The sequence below is a fragment of the Cebus imitator genome, unplaced genomic scaffold (genome assembly GCF_001604975.1).
Source record: "Cebus imitator isolate Cc_AM_T3 unplaced genomic scaffold, Cebus_imitator-1.0 Scaffold805, whole genome shotgun sequence".
NCBI classification, from domain to species: Eukaryota; Metazoa; Chordata; class Mammalia; order Primates; family Cebidae; genus Cebus; species Cebus imitator.
Window position 1 is genome coordinate 140965 of NW_016108120.1, and position 14852 is coordinate 155816.

The following is a 14852-nucleotide window of genomic DNA, read 5'->3' on the forward strand; positions in this document are numbered from 1 at the left end:
GGAGGCTGAGGCAGGAGAATTGCCTGAACCCAGGAGGCGGAGGTTGCGGTGAGCCGAGATCGCGCCATTGCACTCCAGCCTGGGTAACATGAGTGAAACTCCGTCTCAAAAAAAAATAAAAATAAAAATAAAAAACAACACAAGGCTGGGCAAGGTGGCTCATGCCTGTAAACCCAGCACTCTGGGAGGCTGAGGTGGGCGGATCCCTTGATATCAGGAGTTCAAGACCAGCCTGGCCAACATCATGAAACCCTGTCTCTACTAGAAATGCAAAAATTAGCCAGCCACGGTGGCGTGCCTCTGTAATCCCAGCTACTCTCTAATCGGGAGGCTGAGACAGGAGAGTCGCTTGAACCCAGGAGGCGGAGGTTGCAGTGAGATGAGATTGCACCACTGCATCCAGCCTGGGCAACAGAGCGAGACTCTGTCTTGAAAAAGAGAAACATCTTAGACCAGATTCATCACCCTTCACCTGAGGAAGCTAGGAAAGGTCCCACTCACCCTAAAGCCAGCAGGTGAAAAAGGAAGTTAGAAAAATTAAAACAGAAATGAATGAAGCAGAAGGCAGAAGCCCCAGAGAACAGCAAAGCCAAGTGCTTTGAAGAGAGCAGCGCGGTCGTCGAAGCTGTAGGCAGGCTGTCCGCAGAAGGGGTCAGTTTTAGAACCCCACATTGGTCACATTTGTATTCTCAAAGAAGGAAACTTAAAAAGACTGACAAGCCTCCTCCCAGAGGAAGGCAAGCCCCCCACAGCCCCACCCGGCTGTCCATGCGGCCTCTGCAGTGGAGCCTTTGCGTGAGAACCTTAGGGGGACGTGTCTCCGTTGGCCCAGCTGGCCCCTCCTGAGCTGGTGGCTGCAGGGCACGGTCTCTAGGGAGCAGGGGTGATGTGGAGGTTGGGCCGATCCCCCAGACCTCGCCTGGCTTGTTCCCCAGGGCGCCTTCAGGGAGCTGCTGTATGTGTTCATCATGGTGAAGGATGCAGGCTTCAGCCCGGACCTGGTCTCCTACGCGGCCGCCCTCCAGTGCATGGGGCGGCAGGACCCGGACGTTGGGACCATCGAAAGGTAGGCCCCACCCCACTTCCACGTTCCTGCCGGGACTCAAGTTCTGGGACGGTGCCTGGACTGGGGACCCCCAGAGGACCTCACAGCCTCCCAGAGGCCTGCAGGATCAGCAGGAGGTGGTCACAAGGCGCCCCTAGGCTCCATGGAAGCTGCACGTGGGGCTGCCCTGATCCTGAGACCTGCAGGGTCTGCAGGAGGTGGTCAGGCAGCGTCCCCCACTCCATGGAAGCCCCGTGGGGCTGCCCTGTCCCTCCAGCAGGCCTCTGCTGCCCACAGGTGTCTGAAGCAGATGAGCCAGGAGGGGCTGAAGCTGCAGGAGATCTTCACTGCAGTGCCCCTGTGCGAGGCGGAGCGGGCCGCTGTCCTGAAGGCCGTGCTGAAGGCCAAGCCCACCTTCAAAGTCCCGGAGCGGCTGCTGTCCCCGGTCAACACCTCGAAGCTGCTCAGGGACGTGTATGCCAAGGTGAGCCGCGGCGGGGCCCAGCGGACGCCCGGACTTCAGTCCTGCAGCTGCCCTGTGGGGGTGCTCGGGGCTCACCTCCGAGAATACTGAAGGAGCCAGAGCTGGGATGGTCTTGGCCCTGAGGCTGTGGGCGCCAGGGGCACGAGGTGGTCGGGCATCATGGAGGAAGGGCAGGATGGCAGGCGAGAGCAGGCGTTCAAGTGGGGCTGCCGGGTGCAGGCATTGGGCTTGTCTTTCACTGAGGTGTGATTCACCCGCCATAAAACTCACCCTCTTAAAGGTGTACTTCAGCGATTTCAGCACATTCACAGTTGTCTAGCTCCGGAATTTTAGGTCATCCCAAAAGGAAGCCTCGTCCCCTCCCCCGCCCCCACACGTCCCCTCCCCCGCCCCTACACGTCCTCTCCTCGTCTCTGGGTCGGCCTGCCCTGGGCATTTCATAAACAGGAGACCACGCAGCGCGTGGCCTTTTGTGTGTGGCCTCTCCCACTGAGCCTGGCGCCCTCGTGCGTCTGCCTGGCGGCCTGGGTGAGGGCCGAGCCATGCTCCTGCGCGCGGATGGCCGCACTGTGTCCGGCGACGGTTGCTTGGGTTGCTTCTACTTCTCAGCTACTGTGACTCATGCGGCTGTGAACGTTTGTGTACAAGTGTTTCTTGTGGACGTGTGCCTTTGATTGTCACAGTGCTGGGCTTTAGTTACTATTTTTAATTCATCTATTTCTGGATGGGTCACACAGTTCCCAGTTTGAGGAGGAAATGGCTATCATCAGGGGCGCAGTCAACCGTCTCCCCGGGTTCTGCCGGCTCCCAGCACCGCCCCCCCATGGTGCCCAGCATCCCGTCCTGAGGGGCCGACGGTCGCCTTTTGTTTACGCCCCTGGCACTGTGCCCACCGCCCGACACCCGCCTTCCCCGGTGTCAGCGATGGCAGCCAGCAATTTGCAGGAGACGCGGGAGCCAGTGCAGGTGTGACGCCTTGGGGTCCCCTGGGGCCAGGCCCCCAGGCTCACTGCCCCGTCCCTGCAGGATGGTCCCGTGTCCTACCCGAAGCTGCACCTGCCCCTGAAGACCCTGTGGGACCTCTTCACGCAGCAGCTCCGCGTGGAGCTGGCCAGCACCGTGTGCGTGAAGTCCGTGGAGAAGCCTGTGGCAGAAAGCAAGGAAGTCAGGCACGCGGTAGGGACCGAGCCGGGGTCCCGTGCGTGTCCCCACCCCGGGGGCTAAGCTCCGCATTGCTGGTCCCCAGGTCTGGGCATGTGGGGCTTGGGGTGTGAGCCTGGTTGCTGCTCAGGGACAGCCTGTGGGGTCCCGAGGTTGGGTCTTGGCCATCTGCAGTGTGTGCTCTTGGCTGCCTCAGGCGCACGGAAGCCGGCAGAGGCCCGGCCAGGGTAGCAACTGCCTGGAACATGCTGCAGGGACCTTCCACTGACCTTGAGGGCCATGAGGCCTCTCCAGGGAGCCGTCTTTTGAGCCTGGGTCCCATCAGCTGCCACGGGGCTAACCGGGCCATTGCATCCCCCGCAGCGGGAGACCCTGAAGCTCCTGCGGCTACAGTGGGAGAAGGCGCTGTTGGAGGCGCTGCAGGAGACCAAGGACCGCCTGGAGCGGGAGGCGCACAGGGGCCTGCCCTCGATGTTCCCCTTTCTGTGTCTGCTGGACGAGCAGGAGATGGTGCGCATGCTCCTGCAGGTGCGTCTTCCTCCGCGCGGCCGGGTCCCGGGCAGGGCGGGCAGGCGGGCACTCACGGTCTCCTCCCGCAGGCCCTGCAGGCACTGCCCACCCAGGGTGAGTCCTTCATGGGCCTGGCCCGTGATCTGGGTGCGCGCACTTTCGGCCGGCACGAGGTACAGAGGCAGCAGTTCAGCGGCCAGGTGGAGGCGCTGAAGAGGCACTACAGGCGGTACCTACACCTGCTGGCCTCCGACACTGAGGTGAGCCCGCCCTCCTCCTGCTGGGCCGTGTGGTGGGGCGCCCTCCCTCTCTGGGGCAGCTGGGTTCGTCCCCAAGCCTCAGCCTCTTCCTCTCTACGCTGGGGCTGACAGTGCCCCACGCAGTGGGGGGCAGGCACGGGCGGCGGGGCGTCGGTCTGGGAGGCCCTGGTGCCCAGCTCTCCCAACTGCCCTGCCCCACAGGTGCCCGAGCCCTGCCTGCCGCGGCAGTACTGGGAGGCGCTTGGGGTGTCGGAACCTCCGCAGGAGCAGCCCTGGCCCCTGCTGGTGCAGGTGGAGCTGGGTAGGCTGCTGGCGGAGATCCTGGTGCAGGCAACGAAGATGCCGTCCGACCTGGGCAAGCTGCGCGACACTTCCCGGCTCGTCCCCCTGCTCTACCACGTGTACTCCTTCCGCAACGTCTACCAGGTGCGCGTGCTCTGGGCCGCCGGTGCCAGGCAGCAGTTCCCTCCTGAGTTTGGGGGTTGGCCCCAGCGCAGCCGTCGGCACCTCCCGGGACTCCAGACACACTGAGGGTCCACACAGCTGTCCCTCCGTGTCTAGAGGTGGCTTCCGCACTGTTTCCTGTTGGCTGGGGAGCCGGCCCCTCTCCCCCGAGTTTGAGGGGCGGGGGCAGCGAGGCTCCAGCCCTGGGGCCCTGACCCGTACGCCTGTCCCACCCCAGATCGGCTTCCTGAAGCCGCACCCGGCCTACGTGCAGCTGCTGGCCACGGCCGCGGAGCCCACGCTGACCTTCGAGGCCGTGGACGTGCCCATGCTATGCCCGCCGCTGCCCTGGACCTCGCCGCACACCGGCGCCTTCCTGCTCAGCCCCACCAAGCTGATGCGTGCGGTGGACGGCACCACGCACCACCAGCGGCTGCTGGAAAACTGCGCGCCCACCGCACTGCACGGCGCCCTGGACACGCTCACCCAGCTGGGCAGCTGTGCCCGGCGTGTCAACTGGCGCGTGCTGGACTTGGTGCTGGAGCTCTTCCAGGACAAGGGCTGCCCCAAGCTCAGCGTGCCGGCCCGGCCGTCCGAGGTGGCCCCACCGCACGAGGCCCCCCTGCCGCCCAGCACCGCGCTGGTGCGCAAGGCCGAGCTGCGCCGAGAGCTGGCGCGCTGCCTGAAGGAGGCCCGCGAGATGCACAGCCTGCGCGCGGAGGCGCTGTACCGCCTCTCGCTGGCGGCGCACCTGCGGGACCGCGTCTTCTGGCTGCCGCACAACATGGACTTCCGCGGCCGCACCTACCCCTGCCCGCCGCACTTCAACCACCTGGGCAACGACCTGGCGCGGGCCCTGCTGGAGTTTGCCCAGGGCCGCCCGCTCGGCCCGCACGGCCTAGACTGGCTCAAGATCCACGTCGTCAACCTCACGGGGCTCAAGAAGCGCGAGCCGCTGCAGGTGCGCCGGGCCTTCGCGGAGGAGGTGATGGGCGACATCCTGGACTCCGCGGACCATCCCATGACGGTAGGGGCGGGACCTGGGCACGCGCCCTCCTCCCCAGGCACCTCTGGGCTCACTTGCCCCGCCCCATCCATCCGCAGCCCACGTGTTCCAGCCACGCCCCCATCTCGCGCACGTGGGTCCCAGGCCCCCTTCTCACATGTGCGTCTCCCCGCCACCCCCTCCCACCCCGTGTTTCTGTGTCTCCATACCACAGCCCCCCAGTGGGCTGAGGGACTCCGCCGGACCTCACTGTCCCTCTGCCCCTGTCCCCACAGGGCCGGAAGTGGTGGATGGATTCAGAGGAACCCTGGCAGACGCTGGCCTGCTGCATGGAGATTGCAAAGGCTGTGCGCACCTCCGACCCTGCCGCCTACGTCTCCCACCTCCCTGTCCATCAGGTGAGGCCGTGTGCCCTGGGCCTGGGGCTCAACTTCAGGATGTGAGATTTCACCTTCCTTGTGGTGTCTTCTCAGGGAGGCTCTAACGGGGCCAGCCGACCCACCTCCCAGGAGCATGCAAGCCCCTGGTAACGGCTTCACCTGGGGGCTTTGTTGGGGCCCCTGCACGTCCCTGAGCCTCAGCGTCCCGTTTGCGCTCCCCCTACCAGGACGGCTCTTGCAATGGCCTGCAGCATTACGCCGCCCTGGGCCGGGACAGTGTGGGCGCCGCCTCTGTGAACCTGGAGCCCGCAGACGTGCCGCAGGACGTGTACAGTGACGTGGCCGCGCAGGTGGGGCGTGCCCTCCTACCTGCCCCCGGTGGCATCTTCGTGTGGCAGGGGTGTGGGCCTGGAGCCTCTGCCCACATGCGGGTGCCTTGGCCTGTCCTGAGATGTGGTGTTCCCAGGCAGATGTTGCCCAGGCTCCATGGGTGCCCCGTGGCCCCTGAGCTGACCTGCTCCCCAACCCACAATGCAGGTGGAGGTTTTCCGCAGGCAGGACGCCAGGCGTGACTTGCGGGTGGCGCAGGTGTTGGAGGGCTTTGTCACCCGCAAGGTGGTGAAGCAGACAGTGATGACCGTGGTGTACGGGGTCACGCGATATGGCGGGCGCCTGCAGATTGAGAAGCGCCTCCGCGAGCTGAGTGACTTTCCCCAGGTGTGCCAGGCCTCGGTGCTGGGTCCCGTGTTGATTTCATCGCCGTTTAAAAATCTGACGGTTTCACTGCCACTTGAAAATCAGATGGTTTTGCCCCATACCACTGGCTGCCTGCTAGAGCCAGGGAGTCTCTTGCCGACCGCCTGCATGTCAGGCCCCAACCCCTGGGCCCTGGGCCTCAGTTGCTCTGTGCATTGGGAGAGGAGGGCGTCTACGGGCCGCCCCTGAGGGACCCCCTCCTGCCGCCCACTCTCTGCAGGAGTTCCTGTGGGAGGCCTCCCACTACCTCGTCCGCCACGTCTTCAGGAGCCTGCAGGAGATGTTCTCGGGCTCCCGGGCCATCCAGGTGCGTCCTGGCCTCTGCCCCTGCTTGACCGGGCTCCCTGACCAGGCGGATGGCAGCCCCGGCCGGAGCTCCCCGCCCTGAGACAGCCTGTGTTCCGCAGCACTGGCTGACTGAGAGCGCCCGCCTCATCTCCCACATGGGCTCAGCGGTGGAGTGGGTCACACCCCTGGGCATCCCCATCATCCAGCCTTACCACCAGGAAATAAAGATCAAGGTGAGTGCGTGTTCCACGCCGTCCCCCCGCTGTGCTGGGCCTCGGGCGGGACTCACAGGCCCCTTCCTTCTCCTTTAGCAGGGCAGAGGTGGGCTTCAGAGCGTCTCCTACTCTGTCAACGCAGACAGCAGCCTGTGAGTTGGGGGCCTGGGCTGGGGAGTTTGGGGGGCACCTGCAGTGGAGACGGGTCATGTTTGGAGGGGCCCAGGCTGTGGAGATAACGGTACCCACAGTGCAGACAGTGACCAGTGAATGAGGGGGTGGCCTGGGCTGGGGAGTTGGTGGGGGGAACCCACAGCGGAGACAGCAGTTAGGGGGTCCCTAGGCTTGGGGTGCATTCTGACCCCCATTCTATCCCCAGGAAGCCCAACAAGCTGAAGCAGAGGAACGGGTTCCCCCCCAACTTCATCCACTCGCTGGACTCCACGCATATGATGCTGACTGCCCTGCACTGCTACAGGTGGGCGTGGCCGGGAGAGGTGGGCGCGGCCGGGAGGGTGGGCGCTGTTGTCTTCCCAGAGGCCTGTGTGCCAGCCTGTTCTGGCTACCAGGTGCAGCTGGCGAGGCCAGGTCCAGGAGGGTACAGTTCTGGAGGGCAGGGACTGGGGGGAGTGGATCTGCTATGTCTGTGAGGCCTGTGCAGAGGCTCTGAGGCTGTGCTGTGTGCCGGGGACAGTGGGGCACCCCAAACGTGCACCCTGTAAGCTCTCCTCGCCGGGGGTGGGGTGGGGAGGTTCCTGTGGCCTGATGGGGCGAGTGGAGCGTGGCTCTGCCCCTTCCTGTTGGGCATTTCTAGGTGGGCACTGCAGTGTGTGGCCTGATCTGTGGCATGTGGAGGTTCCAGCAGAATTCACCAGCCATGGGGGGTGGGAACATCTGTGATGGGGGGGTGGTGGCCCCCGCAGGAGGGGAGAACACAGCTGCCCTTGAAGCTGAGGCTGGTAGCGGCCTGGACGGTGTCTGGTGTAGGGCAGAGAGGCTTTTGAGAACCTTTGCACGGCCTGTTTGGGGTAAGGCCTGCAGGCTTGGAGGAGGGTGGGCTTCCCAGGACCTCAAGTGGAGGGGCCGAGCGTAGGAAGGTGGGGGCACAGGGCCAGGAAGCTGGCTGCTGGGTGGCCGTGCGGGTGTCCCTCCCCTCAAGAGCTTCTCTGCTCTGCCTCAGGGAGGGCCTGACCTTCGTCTCTGTGCATGACTGCTTCTGGACCCATGCGGCTGATGTCCCCATCATGAATCAGGTAACCCCCCATCTACGCCTCAGTGAACCATGGGTGGGGCCCAGACCCTGCCTGATCGTCCCTGGGCAACCCCGCACTCCTGCTCCCCCGCCCCCGCCAGGTGTGCCGGGAGCAGTTCGTCCGCCTGCACAGCCAGCCCATCCTGCAGGACCTGTCCAGCTTCCTGATCAGCCGGTTCTGCTGCGGCTCCAGGTGAGGTGCCCCCCGACCTGGCACCCAGGACCCCCTCCCTGCTGCCCTCCGCCTCACCCTGCCATGCTTCCCGACCCAGGCCCCAGAAGCTCTCCCAGCATCTGGAGGACATCAAGCTGAGGGAGACGCTGCTGGCAGTGCCCAAGCCAGGTATGGTGGGGGCGGCCTGGCATGGGTGGTGCTCACTGCAGGGCATCTCACTGCCCCCCGTCCCTGCCCATGTCCTCCATTCTGCTTCCTCCACAGGGACCTTCGACCTGGAGCGTGTGAAGCTTTCCACCTTCTTCTTCAGCTGACATCTCGTGGTGCCATTGTGTAAATAAAATAAAGCTCTTTGGCCACCCACCGGAGCGGCTACCTTCAGGGAGGGTGAGCACCCAAGCAATGAGACGCGGGCAGGCTGGGCGCCAATGCTGTCGTTTATTGCGCGGAATGGGGGTGTGGGGGTTAATGGGGCGTGGGAGGGCACTGCTGCCTCGGCTCGTCAGTACATTCATCACGGCGGCGGGACCCCAGCCTCGCCCCCGCACCCTGCGCAGCCCGCCCCTCGCTGCGGGTGCTGGAGGGAGCCGGGCGGCTGCTCCCGGCGGTCACCGCGGGACGCCAGGTGACGGGGCTGGGCCGGTTATTGCGTGAGCGCGATGGGGGCAGCGGGAAGCCAGCGGGCCGAGTATTGCACTTAGAAAACAATCCTCATCGGACAGCGGGCCACCTTGGGGGGTTGGGGGGGCTCCACAGCGGGCTCTTCTTGGCCACTGGGCTGCCCCATCCATTTTACAGCTGGGGGAACTGAGGCACCGAGGTGAAGGGAGCCCCCTCGCACGCGAGGCTGCCGCCGGGGGCAGGGGCGATGGGGGTGGGCGCAGGGCGATGAGGGGGGACGGCCGGGGGTGCAGAGGGGGCTGCCCCACCGGCCCGTCCGTCCGACTACGGCTACCTACGTCTGTCTATGGCTTCTGGGCAGGTTGGCGGCCGGGGCAGCGCAATGGCATGGCTTTGGTCTGGATGACGGCCCCGCCCCCGGCCCGCTTGGGCGCGCGGGGCGGTGGGCAAGGGTCACAAGTTGGATGAGAGGCGCGAGCGCGCGGAGTCCTGGGGGTCCAGGCCACCGGCGGGGCCGGGCGAGGCCGAGTCCCTGCGGTCCGGGCTGGGTGCGGCGGCCCTGGCGGCGGGTGTGGGCCCCAGGCGCGGCGTGGAGCTGCTCGCCGGGCGCGCTGAGGCCGCAGGGCCGGGCGCTCCGTGGGGCAGCGAGGGCTGCGAGGCGGACAATGGGCGCGACGCGCGGCTCAGACGGCGCGCAGGCAGGGCGGGCCCGGCGAGGGGGGTGGCGGGGGAGCCGCCGTAGGGCGAGGTCCGCGGTGCCCGGGGGCTGGCGGGCGCGCCTGGGGAGCTGGCGGGGGGCAGGGGCCCCGGCGAGGCGGCAGCAGGTGCAGGCCCCGGGGGCGGACGGCGCACCAGGCGCGGAGAGCCGAGCGCTAGCGGCCCCACGAGCGGCCGAGCCACCTGCGGGCAGAAGCTCATGGCCACGGCCTGCTGCAGCGTGGCGATGGCGGAGGTGACCTGCGGCGGCGGCGGCGGCGGGAAGAGGCCCACGCGCTGGCCCAGCTCGGCCTGCTGCACCATCTCGCGGTCGTACTTGACGATCTCCTGGATGATGGCGTTCTCCTGGTTGTTGAATACGCCCGAGTTGAGGTCATGCTGCACCTTGTGCAGGAGGATGGAGTTCTTCTTGCCTGCGGGAGATGGGGGTGGTCAGCACGTGCACAGGGGGCGCCTGCTGCATACAGTAGGCACTCGGAGCGCCTGCTGGATACAGCAACCCGGCATCTAGCACCTGCTCTATACAGCGGGGATGCATGGAGTGCTGCAGCGTAGAGCCAGCACATATTTAGCACCTACTGTATACAATAAGCAAACATGTCACATCTCCTGCCTACAGTATGGATACTGAGTACCTGCTGTATACAGGCTGAGCACCTGCTATGCACAGCCAGCATGCACGAAGCACCTGCATACAAAAAGCAGGTAGTTATTGCCTGCTGTGTGCGTGGAGCAGGTATCGCTATACACCAAGGATGCATGTGTACCAACTGCATACACTGATGTAATTAGTGCCTCCAGTGTGCAACAGGCATACCCACAACACCTGTCTGTACACAGCAAGTGCTGAGTGCCTGCTGTATACACCAGGTATACCCTAAGCACCCCATACCCAGTGTGTTGCATGCCCACTGTGTAGAGCAACTCGTGGAGTGCTGCTTACTGTACACTGGCGAGCTCCCCCATACCTCTCCATCGCGCTGTCCAGCATTTCAGCCGTGGTTTTCGTTTCCACTCCCAGTAACAGCAGCACGAGCCACCATCTCCCTGCCGCCTACATCCCGTCGTCAGGGCCCTGCCCTTCTCTGTTCTGGAGACTGCCACCCCCCCACCCCATCCCCAGTAGACCAGGTCCTCCATCCACCTGGAACCCTACCCCTGAGGCTCCTAATTTAAACTCTCCTCACTACCCACTGACTCCTGTGTGTCTGGCCCCACCTGCCTCCCCACATTCCTCCTCCAGGCGTCCCTGGTTCTGGACCCTAGGCCTCCTCCCCACCCCAGGGCCTTGGGATCTGCTGTGTCTACTCTGGGAACGCCCTTCCCTCTGTCCGCATGGCCTCACCTACTCACCCTGGCCTCCACTGTGCATTCCCAACTCGGAAGCCCACCGGACCCACCTCCCCTGCTGGCACACAGCCCACCGTGTGATCTGACCACCAGCCCATAAGCCTCCCTGGGAGTCCGAGTCGGCCTCCTGATCTGCCCCCTGCACCCCCCAGCACACAGCAGGTGCTCAGCAGACATTTGCCAGATGAGCCTTAGGCACAAGTGTGAACACCCCGTGCTCTATCTGGCCTCGCCCCCGTCCTACTGCACCCCGGTAGGACCACAGGTCAGAAAACCAGCCTGCAAACCGAAAAGAAACCCGGGAGGGGCCGCCCACACCCCTCAGGCCTTGATCACGCCCAGCCACGCCCCTCAGGCCTTGATCACGCCCGGCCACGCCCCTCGGGCCTTGGCCACGCCCGGCCACACCACTCAAGCCTTGGCCACCCCTGCCTTGACCCCAGCCACGCCCCTCAGGCTTTGGCCACACTCCTGCCTTGACCCCAGCCACGCCCCTCAGGCTTTGGCCACACCCCTGCCCTGACCCCAGCCACGCCCCTCAGGCCTTGGCCACACCTGCCTTGACCCCGACCACGCCCCTCAGGCCTTGGCCACACCTGCCTTGACCCCGACCACGCCCCTCAGGCCTTGACCACGCCCAGCCCAGCCCCTCAAGCCCTGGCCACACCCCTCAAGCCTTGGCCACACCTGCCTTGACCCCCAGCTACGCCCCTCAGGTCTTGGCCACACCCCTGCCCTGATCCCAGCCACGCCCCTCAGGCCTTGGCCACCCCTGCCTTGACCCCGACCACGCCCCTCAGGTCTTGACCACGCCCAGCCCCGCCCCTCAAGCCCTGGCCACACCCCTCAAGCCCTGGCCACCCCTGCCTTGACCCCAGCCACGCCCCTCATGCCACCGCCCCTGCCGCGCCCCCGAAGCCCCGGCCCCGCCCCGTCCACGCCCGTCCCGCTCACCGATGCGGTCCAGGCGGTCGATGGCCACCGTCTCGAAGGCGCGCCGCATCATGGGGTACTCCTCCAGCACCTCGTTGAAGTTGTCCACGCTCAGCGAATAGAGGCGGCAGTAGGTGTCGGCCCGCACGCTCGCCGTGCGCCGGCCCCGCGTGAGCAGGCAGATCTCTGCGCGTGGCGGGCGGGGGGTCCTCAGCGGCGGGACCCCCCGCCCTGCCCGGGCACGCGGCCCGGCCCCTGCACTGCGCCCACCGCGGGCCCTTCCACCCTGGGCTCCCGGGGGCTCGCTCCGGCCCCGCCCGCAGCCCCCCGGCTCTGCGCCCCGCTGGGGGCACGCACCCCCTCCCGCCCCCCGCACTCACCCCCGAAGTAGGAGCCGTCGGAGAGCTTCATCTCCTTGTTGCCCTTGGTGAGCACGCTGACCACGCCGTGCTGGATGAAGTACATCTTCTTCCCGATGGTGCCCTCGCGGATGATGTAGTCGCCCGGCTGGAAGACCTCGAACTTGAGTTTGGTCAGCATGGCCGTGACGAAGTTGGGGTCGGCGTTGGCGAACAGCGGCATGGAGGCCACCAGCTTCCGGCAGTTGAAGTTGACAATCTCCTGTGGGGGGGGAGGCGGCGGGGCTGGGTCCAGACAGACCTCCGAGTCCCCCTCACCTGCCGTTGGGGTCCCACCTCTCGGGCCCCACTTTCCTTGTCTGTGACACGGGCTTGGCCCGCAGGGGACAGAGCTGCTGCCGCCAGGAACCAGAGAAAGAAAACGCGCTCACTGCGTTGGCGACACCAGCCAACAGAATGGGACGTGCCCATCACAAAGGGCGCAGCAGGGGGTGGCGCTAACGCCTGTAATCCCAGCATTTTGGGAGGCTGAGGCAGGAGGACTGCTTGACCCCAGGAGCTCCAGACCAGCCTGGGCAACACAGTGAGACCCCCACCCACATACAAAAAGAAAAAAAAGCCAGGTGTGCTGGTGGGTGCCTGTAGTCTCAGCTACTCAGGAGGCTGAGGCAGCAGGATGACTTGAACCCAGGAAGCTGAGGTTGCAGTGAACCCTGGTCCCCACACCACGGCACTCCAGCCTGGTCCACAGAGCAAGAACCTGTCTCAAGGCGGGGGGTGGGGGGGGTGGGGGAAGGCCAGGCTCGGTGGCTCACGCCTATAATCCCAGAACTTTGACGGGCCAAGGTGGGTGGATCGCCCGAGGTCAGGAGTTTGAAAACAGCCTGACCAACATGGAGCAACACCGTCTCTACTAAAAATACAAAAAACTAGCCAGGTGTGGTGGCCCACACCTACAATCCCAGCTACTTGAGAGACTGAGGCAGGAGAATCGCTGGAACCCGGGAGGCAGAGGTTGTGGAGAGCCGAGATCATGCCTGGGCAACAAAAGCAAGACTGTGTCTCAAAAAAAAAAAAACAAAAAACCCCACAGCATTAAGCTTAGACCCAGTGAGTCCACTTCTGGGCATATGCCCAAAGGAGGAGCAGGATCTTGAAGCAATCCACACACTGAGCTCACAGCAGCTCCATCCCCACAGCCAACAGGCGGAGGAGTGTGCCTGGCATCCCAGCTACTCCGGAGGCTGAGGCACGAGAGTCTCTTGAACCTGGTAGACGGAGGTTGCAGTGAGCCAAGATTGTGCCACTGCACTCCAGCCTGGGCAACAGAGCAAGACTCCATCACACACACACACACACACAAAAATCAGTGGAAAACTACAACATAATGGACCTTGGTCAAAGGAGCAGGTGATTTTTTAAAAATCAACATGGAAACCAAGAACCATACTAAGATGAATAAATGGAGGTGGGAGTCAGAGTGAGCTCGTTAACAAGGGGACAGCAAGGCTCCACCTCAGCTCCGTGCGGTGGTTGTACCAGGATTTTAGGAACTAGCTATCGAGCTGTGCCCTTACCACATGCACACCTTTTGGAATTTTTTTTTTTTTTTTTGAGATGGAGTCTCGCTCTGTCACCCAGGCTGGAGCGCAGTGAGGCGATCTCAGCTCAATGCAGCCTCCACCTCCAGGGTTCAAGCGATTCTCCTGCCTCAGCCTCCCGAGTAGCTGGGACCACAGGTACGTGCCACCAAGCCCGGTGAATTTTTTTTAGTAGAGATGGGGTTTCACCATCTTGGCCAGGCTGGTCTCGAATTCCTGACCTCGTGATCCGCCCACCTCAGCCCCTCAAAGTGCTGGGAATACAGGCGTACACCACTGCACCGGGCCCCAATATTTTTCAATAAGAAAATGACACCCCGTGTATACAAACCAAAACCACTCAGAAGATGATGATGACAGGCCAGACCCCATCTGCAGCTGTATGAGGAGCTCAGAGCAATGGCCCAACGAGAATTTACCAAGTTATGTCCACATCTACAGGAGGAGTGCTCAAAACCACTCCCAGAAAGCCCACAGGGAGGCTTCCACGTCCCGCGTTCCACATTTTATTCACTTTTTTTTCTAACCCTAAGCACCTCCCAGGTTCATGCAGTTCTCTCCTGCCTCAGCCTCCCGAGTAGCTGGGATTATAGGTGCCACCATCACACCCGGCTGGTTTTTAGTACAGACAGGGTTTCACCATGTTGGCCAGGCTGGTCTTGAACTCATGACCTGAAGGCATCCGCCCGCCTTGGCCTCCCAAAGTGCTGGGATTACAGGCGTGAACCACCCCGCCCCGCCCATGTTTCCATGTTCTTAGAACCACGCCTCCCTGTCAAAACGCCCTCTCCCCCTATTCATGGTCACATCAAATATGAACCTGGTGAAAATACCATCAGTTCAGCTGAGCACCAGGGCTCACGCCTGTAATGTCAGCACACTGGGAGGCCAAGCTGGGTGGACACTTGAGGTCAGGAGTTCAAGACCAGCCTGGCCAACATGGTGAAACCCCGTCTCTACTAAAAATATGAAAATGAGCTGGGCGTGGTGGCGTGTGCCTGTAATCCCAGCTACTCGGGAGGCTGAGGGGGGACAATCACTTGAACCCGGGAGGAAGATGCCTTGACTGAGGCTGTGTGTGAGACACTCGGAGCAGACGAGCCAGTGGAATCCTTGAGGCCAGGATTCAGACGACCCTGTTCAATACAGTAAGACCCCATCTCTTTAAAAAAAAATTTTAGGCCGGGCACGGTGGCTCAAGCCTGTAATCCCAGCACTTTGGGAGGCCGAGGCGGGTGGATCACAAGGTCAAGAGATCGAGACCATCCTGGTCAACATGGTGAAACCCCGTCTCT

The 14852-nt window shown here is 63.8% G+C and overlaps 2 protein-coding genes across 4 annotated transcripts in view; one reads left to right on the top strand and one right to left on the bottom strand.

Moving 5' to 3' along the window:
* POLRMT (RNA polymerase mitochondrial) overlaps positions 1-8341 on the top strand; it is a 16455-nt gene extending 8114 nt beyond the window's left edge. The window contains exons 4-21 of one of the 3 annotated variants that reach the window (XM_017520131.2): positions 936-1066; positions 1343-1529; positions 2556-2705; positions 3054-3218; positions 3290-3460; positions 3662-3886; positions 4143-4931; positions 5186-5308; positions 5518-5640; positions 5828-6007; positions 6267-6353; positions 6454-6567; positions 6649-6701; positions 6929-7027; positions 7730-7802; positions 7903-7994; positions 8074-8144; positions 8241-8341. In XM_017520131.2, coding sequence (XP_017375620.1) covers positions 936-1066; positions 1343-1529; positions 2556-2705; positions 3054-3218; positions 3290-3460; positions 3662-3886; positions 4143-4931; positions 5186-5308; positions 5518-5640; positions 5828-6007; positions 6267-6353; positions 6454-6567; positions 6649-6701; positions 6929-7027; positions 7730-7802; positions 7903-7994; positions 8074-8144; positions 8241-8290 — 2883 coding nt within the window. In that variant the 3' untranslated portion in view covers positions 8291-8341. Of the gene's footprint in view, positions 1-935; positions 1067-1342; positions 1530-2555; positions 2706-3053; positions 3219-3289; positions 3461-3661; positions 3887-4142; positions 4932-5185; positions 5309-5517; positions 5641-5827; positions 6008-6266; positions 6354-6453; positions 6568-6645; positions 6702-6928; positions 7051-7101; positions 7241-7729; positions 7803-7902; positions 7995-8073; positions 8145-8240 lie in introns of those variants that run through there. The other 2 variants (XM_017520129.2, XM_017520133.2) reach the window with 2 other exon arrangements.
* Positions 8342-8595: 254 nt separating this feature from the next.
* Positions 8596-14852, bottom strand: part of HCN2 (hyperpolarization activated cyclic nucleotide gated potassium and sodium channel 2) — a 38746-nt gene continuing 32489 nt past the window's right edge. Inside the window, exons 6-8 of the mRNA XM_037735434.1 lie at positions 11978-12218; positions 11619-11783; positions 8596-9727 (exon numbers count right to left, since the gene is read on the bottom strand). Coding sequence (XP_037591362.1) covers positions 9051-9727; positions 11619-11783; positions 11978-12218 — 1083 coding nt within the window. The 3' untranslated portion in view covers positions 8596-9050. The remainder of the gene's footprint in view (positions 9728-11618; positions 11784-11977; positions 12219-14852) is intronic.